The following is a 14,685-nucleotide window of genomic DNA, read 5'->3' on the forward strand; positions in this document are numbered from 1 at the left end:
TTGCTGCCGAGGTTTTGCACGGAGTTGAGCCTAATTATTTTCCCCACATAACGCTGCAAGGGGAAAATTTCATGACCGGCGTAAAACACATCGCTAGAAAGATGTTCATTTCGTCGTTTATAAAATAGATCTAATATCACCGACTAACTCGACGAAAAACAGGCCATCTTCATTCAAATCCCCGGTTCTTTCTGCTTTTAGAAATCTCTTTTTTTTTTTTGTAATTAATAAAATGAAGAGGGCTCGTTTCCGATTTAAAACTTGAACATCCAACAAGCAGCTCGTTGAACGCAGCCGCTCGATCGCGTCGCGTAGTCAAACTTTTGGAAAATATTCTTCCTAAAAGGGAACCCATGCCTTTGTTTTTCCTCAGTGGAATGATTTAGCAGTAGAGACTTCTAATATGTATGTTTTTAAAATAATGATTCATCCGTAGCGTTGTTTTTCCTCTCAATATTTTTGTATGTAATGGCGGCCGAAGGTAAAAATTTTCGTGTCCACAAGTTTGTGAAACTTTTGTTTAATAAACAAAAAGCGCGCGGGGTTTTTGTTTAATAAGCAAAAAATTTTTGTGTAATAAACAAAAAATACCACCTTTTTTGTCTATCAATTAAAAAATAGGGTCTTTTTTGTTTAATAAGCAACTTTCACTAGTCAAACTTGTTTATTAAGCAAAAAAGAATGATTACTTGTTTAATAAACAAAATTATTTTTTTCCAAGAGGGCACGGTAACGAATCCTGCAATCTGATTGGTTCTTAGCGCGGGCAAGATTCTCCTATCTCTGCCCGCTTCCACGGGCCACGGTAACGCTTTCGTGAGTTTAATTTCGCGGCGAGACGAACTAGTCCATGACAGTTTTGCTCTCCAAAATCGATGTTGTTGCTCACCAACCGTTGTTAAATTGTATGGGAAAATTAGCAGTGGAATTAAAGGCCTTGAAGTTCTCCAAAAGGCGAGTATTCATGATCTTTATTGACAAAATGAAGTTATAGTTTTATGGTCGTGGTTTGTCGATCGATGTTTGCATTCGCACTGATTTTCACGCCATTGCGGTTAACTGCAAGTCGGCGGGTATACAGACTCGATTTATCCTTTCAAACACCTTGCTTTTCTGCTACTTTTCTCCAAAAACGGATACTGCTTATCGCCATTCAAGAAAATGAGATGCTTTATTAAAAAACGGTCAAATTAATTCTCGCAATATTGTGCCGTGTGTAGGCGACCAAACTACACATTTCAGCTTCATTCAGTTTCACTTTCGCAAACTTTTTATCAAAACAGAATACTGTGGGAATGAACACAGAGGTTTTTGACTCGTTAAATACAAATGTAAATAGCTGGAAAATATGTGTTGTAAGTGCTTTCCAGTCCGAAAAGTAAGTTAAATTAACTGAAAGAACTCACAAGCCGAAATGGAGTTCAAAGTGTTTCGCGACACGCTGATGCTTTTTTCTTGCTTTTCTGATGAACTTTTCCTTGAGTACTGTTCATTTTAGCGAATTTAATTTGTTTGGCAGTAAGCTCTTCAATATAGCAGTGAATATAGCAAACGAATCATTCTTCACTCTTGCCGTAGACTGACTAGGATGCGCGCGGATAATACAAACACATTTTGCAAGAAAATCTTTGTAGGTTTTTTTTAATCAAACACATTAGAGGTAGGAAAAAAATAAATAAGTTATTTACCGGCTTAGGGTCAGTCCGTATAGTGAAAAACTGTGACCTCGGCCTTGAAAATGCTGCCCTCGGCCTGCGGCCTCGGGCAGCATTTTCAGACCTCGGTCACAGTTTTTCACTATACGGACCTCCCAGCCGGCAAATAACATATATAAATTTGGAGTCCGAAAACATTTTGGGAGTCCGAAAACAAATTGAACCCTGTTATAAGAAAATGCTCCTTCAAGAGTTTGTTTCACACACAAGAGTGTCATTTGCATCAAAAAATATTCAAATCAACGAAGCATACAAAAATAACATTTTGTCACCTGCAAGAAATAAATATCATGATCATTAATTGCAAGTGTCAAATGTTATTGCATGCTTCACTGATTAAAACTAATAGTGTTGTTTAATGCATGTTTTTTTTTCTAAAAACAGAGGATTATGTACATGATTGTATCTAAAAGAAGATAATAAGCTTAGGATTCGAAAAAAACTATTTTTCATTGGCTACAGTTCAAACAGCTACAGTCTTTACAAAATTGTATTCATTGTGGTCAAAAACTGTCATGAGAGCATAATATTTCATGTAAATTGTTAAGTGCCAAAGGAACCTCAAAGTCACGGCTGATTTATCTGCACTTACAAAACTGTAATTTTAATCTATGCCCTATAGGCTTGTCATAAAAGAGAAAACAACTTGGATAGTAATCTTTTTTCATCAAGACATTCAAATATATTAATTTTTACCAAAGATTTGAAAATAAATTGGGATTTATAGATTAATGGATTATAAATTATACTGTCTGCTTATCAGTTAAGTGTAGCCATTAAAACATTTCATCATCGTTGGGGGCAACATGAGAAATGATGTATTAGTGGCAACTTTAGTCACAAAGCAACTGTAAAGTTTTTATGTGTGGATAGAGCCAAAACATGCAAATGTGCTCAAAAAATTATCCCAAATAATTTTAGGGACTAAAAAACTGGAAACTGTTTCATGTTAGTGATTTTCCTTCAGGCATAATAGCACAAAGTTTAATTAGCGACTGTTGTTTTGTCTGCAGTTGCCAAAAAGTAACAATTTTGTCTGTGATATCAAATGAATGTAATCTTAATGGAAAAAGGCATGTCATAAAATGTTCCTTAACTGTAAGAAATAAAGATTGTTCTGTCATTAGTAATAAGCTCTGTAAAAAAAAAATAATTTCACATTTACACTCAGTGTGCTAAGAAAAATATTGTTTTGTCAAAAATGACTATTGAATTAATGAAAAAATGAATTAAGTAAGTACACAATGTAATTAAAAATACATTAATAATAAATTTTATTTCATAGGTAAATGACTAGTCTACATTGTGTATATAGGATAATTCTGAGGTCTTCTGAGGCATCAAGTAAATGCACAATGAATTTTTTTACTGCTGCACCCAACTGTCATTGTGACATTGTTTCTTGCAATTTCATTTTTACACGCAAGAAAATTTACTTACCGAGCAGAAGGTTTTAAAGTCTTCTTTGGTTTCTTGACTGTAGCATAAGTAGGGCCATCTTCTTGTAGTTTCTCCTTGTCCTTCTCTTCAATCAAGTGAAATGAGTCCTCATCACTGGCTGAACTTTCATTCTTTTCATTAACAATCTGCACAAAAACCAATCAATGTTACAACACAATAACATTCATTACAGATAATATTATAATTTAGGAAAACCACTGCGTCAAACAGAATTTTTTTTTTTTACAGTACTGTAGTTGGTGTTTGATCTATGCATTATTTTGTTTTAATCGTTTTCACATTGTTTTGGCCCAGCTCACCACGAGTCTCTGGTAGCTCAGTTGGTTAGAGCGCTCTGTCGGTATCTGTGAGGTCATGGGTTTGATTTCCATCAGGGACTCAGATGTTTTCTTTGTCCCACATGAGCTGGTGTCGTTGTTGAACAATTCATCTTCATTTTTATTTTGTTCTCTTATCGTATGACCTGTACAGCCCTGTGCATGTCATTTTATGGAAGTGCAGTCAAATCTCTGACACCTTCAATTAGCAGAAGCAGACACCCATTTCAATTCCTGATTGGCCAAAATAATCTTCCATACATGTAAGAGGATGCATATGGTAGAAAAGATCAATATTGAAATAAATGACAGAGAATGGATTGTTAAAAAAACTTTTTCTAACCTTTTGGAGATGCTTATTTCTTGCCAGTAGTGTTGGAGAGTCATTTGTCCTGGAAAAGAAAAGAAGATGTCCATCAGCAGGGCTTTTATTAACTACAGTTTATTGAGTCAGATAGGCGTTAGAAATGTCTGAAAATGTTCTTTTGGTTGCTGGTACCCATTTATAACTTGAATCATTATTATTCTACAATTAGAGCAGTTTTCAATTGAGTGTCGTAAAACCAAAACCAAAGTAATTACTCCGGCCAATCACAAAGGACACAGACAATCCAGTGAACCAATCAAAACTCGAAGCAAATACCTGTAGCCGGCACGAAGCGTGGGAAATCGTGCGCGAGCGAGTCACGATTGGTTTTGGTTTATGTTCTGATTGGCGGAGAAAGTGGCGCGAGATTTTTAAGCCAATCACTGAGCGTAGTAATGCAAAACCAAAGCAAACGCAATTTACTTTCGACACTCAAGTGAAAACCGCTCTATTAACAGTGTAATTAACCACACAGGACAGGGTCCTTAATAGGGTCTATTACTGTAAGTTACTCGGCATTCAATCTTTTTGGTTTCATTTTGTTAATAATAATTATTTGAACTATCAAGTCACTTTTCTGTTATAATACCCATGCTCATTTATTGCAGTCATTATAAAAACTTGCTAAGACTTCTTTGCTGCATTAAAAACGTTGTTTTGGCATGGTAACTCTAATGTTCAGGGTAAATGAAGTGAAGAAGGGTAATGTAAGGGTGTATAAATAAGTACGAGAAGTGAACTTAAAGGATGAATGAAATACCGAGTAAATGCATTGTGTCAATGATTTGGACAACAAATGCAAGGAAACGTTGGTATAATTAATTGTTATATTTCGATATAATTCTATATCATCTTCAGACTAGGTGACAAACAAGTAGCTTGGGTTTAAATACTGAAAGATGGTACATTAGCATTTAAAACATGCACATGAAAATACAAAACAAAGACGTTAATGTCAAGAGAATAAGCATAGTTCTCTGCTAGCTTTTAAACCATTGTTCAAAGATGGTGCTGAACGCTTGATATGGTAGGCTTCTTTGTATAGTTTAGATTCCAGTTGTCATCGCTGTCTATTATCTTTGTGTTAACACGCACGATTTTGGTGAGAAATTCTTTGTTCATTTACTCAGTATTTCATTCATCCTTTATCTCCTAAAAGTTAAGTGAACTTAAATTAAACAAGAACATTATTTTTTACAACCACAAACTCACTTGGCTTCTTGAACTCTAAATATGTCCGTGGTAGCATAAGGAGACACCTACAAATAAAAATGTTATTAATATTAAAATATGTATATCAGGAGTGCTTACCACACCCTACTGGGAGTGCGTCTTGCCTAAAGGAAATACTCAGACAAGAGATTTAGAGAGAAAGTAAAATCTACCTGAATGTCCTCAATGTTCACTTGCAGCATGTATAAGATACATACATGTACATTTCTGTACATTTCCCTTCCACAAAGTAATATAACTATACAACATGTCTGTGCAGTACACTGTATTATGTTTAGAACAATATTCTCAACTAAAATAAATTTGAAATATTTATTGCACATGTACAGTACATCTTCGAGCAATGCAATGTTACCTCAAACAAGGTGTCAAACTCTTCTATAAACTTGCAAACAACTTCATTAGTGTAGCCCTGTTCTCGCAGACCTTCTATTCCATCACCACATCTAGAAAAAAAGTAATTCAAAGATTCATTCTTCAGACTGAGTGGAGATGGTAGTTGCAGGTCTGACATTAAATGAAAATTAACACTGGGGAAGTGTAGTAATAAATTTTCACTATTTTCAGCTACATGTATTGCATTTACAACTTAAATAACTATTTCATGTTTTTACCTGAAGAAGTTTGGTCCAAATACTATGGCCAATGCCATTGAGCTCATTTTATTGTTTTCTGCAAAAGAACATGACATACACTTAGCACTAAGTCGCAGACACAGAATTGGTACATAATTTTGGTATAACTTTTTACTATTTTTGCTAATTGTTTATTGGTTAGGTAATATGTGTTCAAAACATACCTTCATTCATTGAAACCTTCACAAGGAAGTTACACAGGTACTTGAGCAGCTGATAATTAGATGGTGGAAGCTTTTCAAGCAACGCTTTAATTTCAGAAAGACCACCTCTGTCAGCTTTGTGGGCTAAAATGAAAAAAAAGTTATTATCTTGAAAGACGTAATTTAAAAGAGGTCTCTTAACAATGATCACAGCAAAGTACATTTAAGCACATCCAAACAATTACATGTACAAGTAATCCAGGAAGCGACAACTAGAACTTGAAGCAAGAATATATTACACACAGGTGAAAGCACATACATACATGTACATGTGCGATGTACATGTAAGTTGTTTTTGGTTTTGCTCCTGATTGGGCAAAAGAACAACATACCAGCTCTGACTGTTTGGAAAGGATTACATACATACATGAAAAATAAGTACACATATTTTGAGCACCAGAGCATAAGGGTTAAATAGAATGCACTTAAATGCAATTAAGGGAGTGGGAGTAACATATAACAACAAAGAGCACTGGCAACAGAGCTTGTGGTCAGTCCATCTTGAGGCACATCAGTCTTATAGTTCACCACTAAATTTTCTCAGTTTTTTGTTTAATTGTCGGGGCCCGCCCGGGGCCTACCACCCCCGCTTTTAAACAAATAGTAGTTCCCAGCATTGTCCATGTACGTGTAATGTGTGTTTTGGGAAGCATAAGGATTCTTGTCCAGCGTTGTTCACCAAGTTTGCAAGTTTTCCCCCCATTTCCCGCTTTCTTTTTATTGATAGGTTAGTGTCACAGGTACTTGTTTTGTATGGGGGCTCACGCTGGGTTGCTGGGTTATGCAAGCCATGGGGGGATTATACAGTATTGCTGCTGGAAGCCAAACTAGGAAGCCCCTGAATAATTTAACTTATTCTAAAATTTACCCTTATTACATGTACATACCTTGATGTATTTTGATAAAGTCTGCCGTCATGCTTTGAGGGATAGGAGGGTCAGGAAGTTCTCTCTGTAAACACAATACAGTGATATTAGTAGTTATAACTAAGAAAAGTTTTATTTATACAGTGAAGAAATGAATTAAGCTCAGGGACGGCAGAGCCGGAGGTGCTGGGGGGGGCTTTATTCCCCCCGCTTTTTCCGAAAAAATAAAGACTTTCTAAGAAAAGAGTCTCTTAAGCCCCCCCCCCCCACTTCAAGTCACTAGTCAGTCCCCCACCTGGAAAAATGTTCCGCCGTCCCTGAAGCTCCCAGAGACATGCTAATGGGACTAGCTTCAACTGCCTGCCTTGGAGAAGTACAACATGTATCTGTATTCTATTGAGGGGCAGTAGTAGGGGGAGGACCAACTTCATGTCCCATTTTAGAGGGGTATCTGCTCTGCATTTATATTCTTATTTAGTTCAACCTTTTCTCTTTGTAGCTTATGTGGCTAGCATTTATCAGCGTTCTCAAATCAAATACGTAGTTACTGCCATGCAAAAAAACCTGTTAGTTTGCTCCTTGGTCCAATAAAGTGACTTAATGACAGTCTTTGCTAGTGGACAGCAGATACATATTAACCTGTTTGCATCTTCTGGCAACTTTTGCATCCCTATCTGCTGGAATTATACATCATTGTATGCCAAGCAAAATAATAATTAATAATTTGATTATTCCTTCTTACCAAGAAAAGTTTAAGTAAGCCTGCTACAGCCATTACATCTCCCACTTGTTCCAAGTTTGCTTCACCATCTAACAAAAAGAGAAGAAATACATGTACATGTAACACACATGAAAACCAAGATACAGCAGGCAGATGCCCAGGTGTAAGCTGCTGCAGAAATCCTACAGCTACCAAGTCCCAATTTTAATTTGATGTTAGGGATGTCAAGTCACCTTTTGTTTTTATTCCTGCCACAAAGTGTTATTAAAGGACTGCAAGTTTTATTTTAAACAAATAAAAAGTTTATAACATCACCTTTGTCATATTTTGCCTTCAAAGATTCAACCACCTTATGATTACCACTAATGCGAAATATTCCTTCATGGCTCATACCTAGAAAATAAAAAAAGAATTTCAAATATAACTAATACTTTAAAGTCTAGATGCATAAGTTGTGGTTTAGTTTTATATTTGACCAGTTTAAATGTTTTTAAACCAGTTTGCCTTTTATGTCCCTTTGTTTCAGATTATGAAAATGAATATGAGACAATGAAAAATAAAAATCAAACTGGTTTGAGAAAATAATGTTACATTTAAACCGGATGTTCTTTTGATGGGAACTTTGCAATGTTGCGGCGCAATGTTCCAATATTGATTGACAGTTTGCTCGTCACAACTTCAATTCAAATTTTCTCGAGCAATTTGCCAAGTTGCGATTTTCATTTTGCCATATAAAGCGAGGTTGTACCACCTTTGTTTCAAAGAAACCGAAAATAATTGCCACCTTATCCAACCGTTCATCAACAGAATGCAAGAAATAAGCGACAGGCTTAGTTTACATTGCTAAGTCAGGAATTACGCTTCAAAATTACAAATGTAAGCCGTAACTTGCGGAGCAAATTTGAATTTTTAAGCGCAATTCCAAGTTTGGCGATTTCAACTAAGCCTGTTGCTAATTTATCGCAGTCTGTTGATAAGCAGTCAACCATAGGACAATTATTTCATCCTTATTTGAGACAGAGGTGGAATTATTATGTTTCATACGGGAAAAATGAAAACCTGAACTTGGCAACTTGCTTAGGCAAATTTGAATTGAAAGTTGCAAGTTGCAATGAGCAAACTGTCAAACTGTCAATCAATATTGCAACATTGCAAAGTTCCCATCAAAAGAACATCCGGTTTGACTGTAAACCAAATACAAATTAAACCACAACATATATATTTACATTGGGTTCTGCCACCATTACTACTTATTATATGTTTACTTGTGTGATGGCAGTTTGCATAAAAGATGTTTAAAATTTCTCCAGTCTATACAGTGTTTACCATTCTACATGTACATATGTGTACTTCAGGGGATTCACTAAGGGTCGGGCACCGGGCAAATTGACTGCCTGTGAGCTTACTTTTGCCCGGCTGTTCTCTGGGCTTTCAAAGCGACTTTGAATGCAAGTTACTTTTCTCTAAATGATGCAGAAAAAAAAAACATTACTGACTACAGCTCTTAAATTTTTAAAATTTGCCATGGGAGCAATTCAGGCTTTTAGCCAGGCTTTTTTGCCAGTGTATAAATCCTTCTATGAAGTCAAAAACATCGTAGTGTGTTCGCTCGTTCGACGCCGCGTGTTAGAACAAAACTAGTCACCAGGTCCATCATGAAAGCACACATGGAATGCCTGGATGTTCAAAATTGTTTGCGAACGAAGTGGCGTTTTTTCGTCGCCTTTTTCGGAGAAAAACAGCCTCAAAATGATCAATTTCTTCGTAATTTTCGTTTTTGAGGACGGTAAGTACCTGATTAATTGCTGTATGAAGGAAATTTTCTGTTTTATGCAGAAAGGAGCGCCGAAGATGCGGAGGATGCGGAAGTTAGTGAATTATGCGGATCCGCACCACCGCATCCTGTCAGATGCCTTGCTTTTAGGTTTTTTATGTTTTTGGCAAAGAAAACAATACTTACATGTATAGCATTCAAGTTCCAATTTTTCCAATCAACGAACTTATTGGTTGAAAATCGCTGAAAATGCACCTACGACTATTCAATTTTTTACAAATTTCCTGGGGGGGAATGCCCCCAGACCCCCCCTAGCAGGATGGGGCCTTTGGCCCAATATTAAATAGTGAACGGTAAAGCTATAAATCCAGCCTAAAAGCCTGGGAGCATGTTTCGAACCATTGGAGGTGGGAGAGCCATCAGCCCTTCCCATTTATGTGCCCGGCTGCTTAATCCATATGCCCTCCTGTCAGAAATCTTAATGAATCCCCTGGTACTTACAAAACTCTAGAATTGTATGGTAATTGGTAATACACATGTAATGTGCATGTACAGGTGTAGTGTAAGACCATCATTTGGAATTTACATAATAAGTAAAAGACTAAGGAAAATTATCACAGTGACAATATTAGTTATAATAATAATATTTTACAATGTTAAAGGTTATTCTAGAGAACTGTGCTTTTAGTGCTACATGGCTCTTAGCAGAAAACAAAGAGGGGCTGGAATGACCCTGTAATGTACCTATCACTGTTTAGCCAGAAGGGAGGGGAGGAGGCAGGGCATTGGAAGGGGATTTGACAGCAATTATTTGCCAGTAGTGTGGCTTTTGACTATTATTTTGGACTTTCCAGCAGTTTCTTCAAGTTAAGTGTCTCTTTTGACCATCCACAAATACCCTGGGGTTGGACATTTGGACAGAAATTCTCAGCTTAGTTCAAATGCCCTGCCTATGCCTGGCCTCTCCCGCCCTCAGCTACACAATGATAGGTGCTTTATTATTCCACTATTGTCTTTTTATTAGGGAAAATATAATACACAAGCTCAAAGAGCAAAATATTGTGCATGATTGACATACATGCATGCCCATTGACACCCCCCCCCCCCCTACTGTACCACCTGGCTTCAAAGTTTTGACACAATGACTGAATTAATCAAACGTTTTTTGATTTCTCACTTAAACTTTGTAATGACTTTGAACCTGGCCAGGATACCTTTTATCAAAGACAATGATAGTAGATACATTATCAATGAGTAATTATATTAACACCAACCATGCGTTGCAAGATATTCCACAATGCTTGTGATAATTGGCGGCAATTCACATCCTTCAGACCTTCTCAGTAACTCGTCAATAGGAACTCCAAATGTCTTGTTGGTCATCAGAGTCACACCTTGAAGCATTAAGATGGAAAAACATTCAATAATTATCATCATAAATCAGATTAACTAAAAGTTAAGTTATAAGTAAACTAAAAAATGGCTGCATGCAGTGACTAGAGAATTTAGTAGCTTTTGCTGTAAGAGATAAAAAAAAAATCCAAGGCACATGGTTAGATTTAAGAGATGCTAGCAGGAGAATATCAGCCCTCTGTCTTTTCTGTACAGACCATACTGGGACTGATCTGGACTGTCAATACCTAGCTCTGATATTCTCCCAGGACTGCCCTTACTCTTTGTTAATAAGATATAAATGCACAATGTATTTACAAAAAGAGAGACTACTTAGCTTTGGGCTACAAAAACCCATAGTGATAACATACAAGTTCATTTGTAGCACTTTGAAGAGCCTTGGTTTTTTTTGTACACACAAAACCACAAACAAGAAGTGAGGGATTGAGAGACAATCCATTGCTTTCTGTGGCCATGCTACATTGTACATCTGGAAAAAGTCAAACTTACATGCTTGATGGGACTGATTATCATCCTGAGCTCATAATTATTTTGTTAAATAAAGGAAACAAATGGGGCCGCCAAGTCACAGCCTGTAAATTAGCTTGAATGAGCTGTCTAACCAGGCCAACAACTCATGTAACCTGTAAATTAGCCTCAAGCTAACCATTTTTATATGCATACATTTGTACATGTACAGTATAGTTACCACAATACTTTTATTGAATGGAATTTTAAACCTACATGTGGTTTAACCACCATGTAATAGAAGAAAATTAATAGCTCAAATTAAAAATTTTAACCCTCCGCCCTTGTCAATAACAGTACATCAACAAACAATTTTTTTTTGCAGGTTACTTAAAATATACCATGTCAACAGACTGAGAAAATAAGTTGCATGAATATTTCTCGTTTTGCAGCCAATATTAGATAACCACAGGAATTGCTGTAACCAAACGGAAATATAAAGGAAAATCATATTTCATACATGCATACGTGTATTTAGCCTGCTTTTTAAAGTTTATCAAAGCCTTGGGTCCTTAACTTATGGCTGAATTATGTCCGATATTTATCTCTATCTTTACAGATATCAAATGATTTGCCACAGCTTTCAGAAGATGGCACAGTCTCCTATATGTATCTTTAATTAACTTACTTCTTTTAAGGGACAGGCACATTCCTTAGCAACGATATTGGTGTTTATCAATTCTAGTAAGCTGTGGAATACTTATTCACTGATAGGTGGTTATCTTAGAGATACCAAAATATCTGTGTCTGTGCCAGGCTATGTGATAATAGACATTCCACAAATAATTCTGACTCTCGTTTTTTCAATGCATTGTCAGTAATGACTAATCTAACTAAATATAGAAAGCTTACCACCACTCAGGTTTCTTCTTTTTACGAGAGGTGAACTTATTTTCTTTTTCATTTTTGCCATTCTTGATTCTGAAGTCTGCGGCACAGAAAGCTGATCTGAGCCCTTGAAGAAAATACAATTTAGGATTAATAAGGTTGATGAGACTTCCAAATCATCTTGAAAACTTTATAAAACAAAAGCAATGTATGTTTTAAGTGGCACACAACCTAAAGTTTGCAAAAGTTACTTTGGCCAGAAAATTTCAAGGAACTATTGAAGTATATATGTAAATGTTTAATACATAATTATAAAGACAATATATATATTTTAAATACAGCAAGCATTTATTCTCTTATCAAAACACATATCTTAACTAATTAACAGATGAAAAATATACCTGTGTTTTTAAATTGGATAATATTATTGTACCCTCCCAGTATCCACCCAAAACAAATTACTCAAAACTGAAGTAAGTAAAAATAAATGCAGTCAGAACTGGCTAGAATAGTGCTTCTAAAAATATTATTATTATTTTTTCCAATTAGATTCCAGATTAACAATTGGCTATTCTGGAAAGAAAGACTTATATCTTAATCATAGAGGAATTTACATAGGTCAGAAAGTTCACTAAAACAGATCAATGAATATTAAGCGTTACGCCAGGGAAGAAGGAAACAAATGGCTTCTGGTCGTTAAATTGATTTATTGAGAAGAAAAATTTAGACGTATTTTTGCAATTATTTCTATGACGTGACAGTTCTTGCACTTAATTTTAAACTGAGCCCTATTATCACTAACCAAATCTGAAAACCACAAACTGAAAGAGTCATCAAAAATAAAACTCAGGGAATGCTGTTGTACCCTTGTCAGCAGTAAGGTATATTTTATTTTTCCGGTTATATTTATTCCCACATTAGCCTTTTTCACATGAGTGACCGCGGAATCTCGATCTTACCTGCTGGTTTCTCACGGAAACGCTCGACTCTGAGGCACATATTAACATCGGACGAATTGCCTGTGTAAGACCTGTTTCCACACTATGCTGTCGATTCACCCCTCCGTCCCTCTGACTCATAGATCCTTGCTTTTCAACTCACATTCAGAGTTTATATCTTATGTCCCGTAAAATAAACAACGAACAGATCGACCGGTCTACAGCAACCATACAGTTTGCAAGCCACTTCGCGAAAAAAAAAATCACACAACCACAAATAAGATTCCTTAGACGTTACTCCCCATGGCGTAGAAAATTGTTTTTGAACGTTTATAAAACCAGGTGGATTTTATGACACGAAACCATTGCATGTTTCTCCCGAACTATTTGAAACAGGCATGATCCCGCGCCACTTGTAGAACAGGTACTGATGAAATAGCAGTCCGAAGTCAGCCGTTTGATGCGACGATTTCCCACCTAAACAGAAAAAAAGTAAAGTTAAGCCAGTTATAAACTAAAAACACAAGATCGCTTTCTGTATTTGTACACAACACAACGCCTTTGGCAATTCTAAGGCAAACATAAACTAACAAGATCTTCAGACGTTTGGGGTTAGATTTCCCCGTTTATAGTAACAGTCTCAAAACAGTACACAAAATAACAAGAGATAAATTAGCCGAACCACTTTCGATGATCAAAGTCAAAGAATTCATTTATAATATACCTCGTTGAAGAAGACTTTCTAATAGCTGCAGCGTTTGAAAAGTAAATACTGAATAACAATGAATTTTCCCTCTAAAAAGACGAAAAATGTCACCGGATATTCATTCAAGCCGTTGCCATCCCACGCTATCGGCACAACAAAGATGCACTTCCAGGTTTTCTTTGCTTGAGTCCACCTCCCTAAGAATTTGATTACATAGCACAGGTGCTCGTATATCACTTATTTCTAAAATACCGCCAGAAAATCCGCGATATTCGACGAGAGCAGCTCCGCCAGTCAATTCTTCAGCTCAACTATCAAAACTTGTTTTGCTCAAATTTGCGTGTAAATACAAGCACATGTCAAACGAGCCAATCACAGAACGCGACTTTCGTCACATGACAACGTCCCATAAATCAGCGCGGTCAAAATAATTTATGAAAAGTAAAAAGTTTCGTGGGAATTTCTAAAAATATTGAAAGGGGTCTTGAAATGAAGGATAAATCAAATATGACGTGGTTTTATTTTGTGTTCCTTCACTGCACTTTCGCTCATATTAATTAACATAATTATATGGGGGAATCAATTAAGATAGGTCTGATATTTACTTCAATGAGCGCCTGTTCAGTGTTGCCGAGACTATTCTCGTTTTGGAAATACTTCAGATCACCTTCGGTCACCTTAACTTCATGTGATTGTCACCTGATTTATATTTACACAATTTTGAATTAGTAAATAAACTTACAACAATGGAAATCGTTTTAACGGAGATTTATGCCGGGCGAACTAAAACGCTCTTCTTCCCTAATTATTAAGAACAAAACAAAAACGTTCATAATTTTTTTCCCGTCAGGAATGCTTTCCAGAAAATATGCATTTTTGTTTGGATGAGCTGGCGAGCAGCCCCGACCAACCCGATACTCTCCTGATTCTGGCCGAAGTTACACCACATGCTTACTACACCGCTAGACATTTGTAACGTGGGCTCCGTAAACGGAAGTGTG

General features: G+C 36.3%; 1 protein-coding gene across 1 annotated transcript in view; it reads right to left on the reverse strand.

The window, feature by feature from the left end:
• Positions 1 to 14,021, reverse strand: part of LOC144650737 (protein FAM13A-like) — a 34,160-nt gene extending 20,139 nt beyond the window's left edge. The window contains exons 1-13 of the mRNA XM_078510477.1: positions 13,703 to 14,021; positions 13,000 to 13,455; positions 12,065 to 12,167; positions 10,567 to 10,686; positions 7,834 to 7,911; positions 7,540 to 7,607; positions 6,819 to 6,882; positions 5,893 to 6,015; positions 5,708 to 5,765; positions 5,449 to 5,539; positions 5,073 to 5,119; positions 3,837 to 3,885; positions 3,156 to 3,301 (exon numbers count right to left, since the gene is read on the reverse strand). Of these exons, the coding sequence (XP_078366603.1) occupies positions 3,156 to 3,301; positions 3,837 to 3,885; positions 5,073 to 5,119; positions 5,449 to 5,539; positions 5,708 to 5,765; positions 5,893 to 6,015; positions 6,819 to 6,882; positions 7,540 to 7,607; positions 7,834 to 7,911; positions 10,567 to 10,686; positions 12,065 to 12,167; positions 13,000 to 13,119 (1,067 nt within the window). The 5' untranslated portion in view covers positions 13,120 to 13,455; positions 13,703 to 14,021. The remainder of the gene's footprint in view (positions 1 to 3,155; positions 3,302 to 3,836; positions 3,886 to 5,072; positions 5,120 to 5,448; positions 5,540 to 5,707; positions 5,766 to 5,892; positions 6,016 to 6,818; positions 6,883 to 7,539; positions 7,608 to 7,833; positions 7,912 to 10,566; positions 10,687 to 12,064; positions 12,168 to 12,999; positions 13,456 to 13,702) is intronic.
• Positions 14,022 to 14,685: the final 664 nt, after the last annotated feature.

Source organism: Oculina patagonica, chromosome 4, assembly GCF_052425735.1.
Source record: "Oculina patagonica isolate OP01 chromosome 4, crgOcupat, whole genome shotgun sequence".
Taxonomy (NCBI): Eukaryota; Metazoa; Cnidaria; class Anthozoa; order Scleractinia; family Oculinidae; genus Oculina; species Oculina patagonica.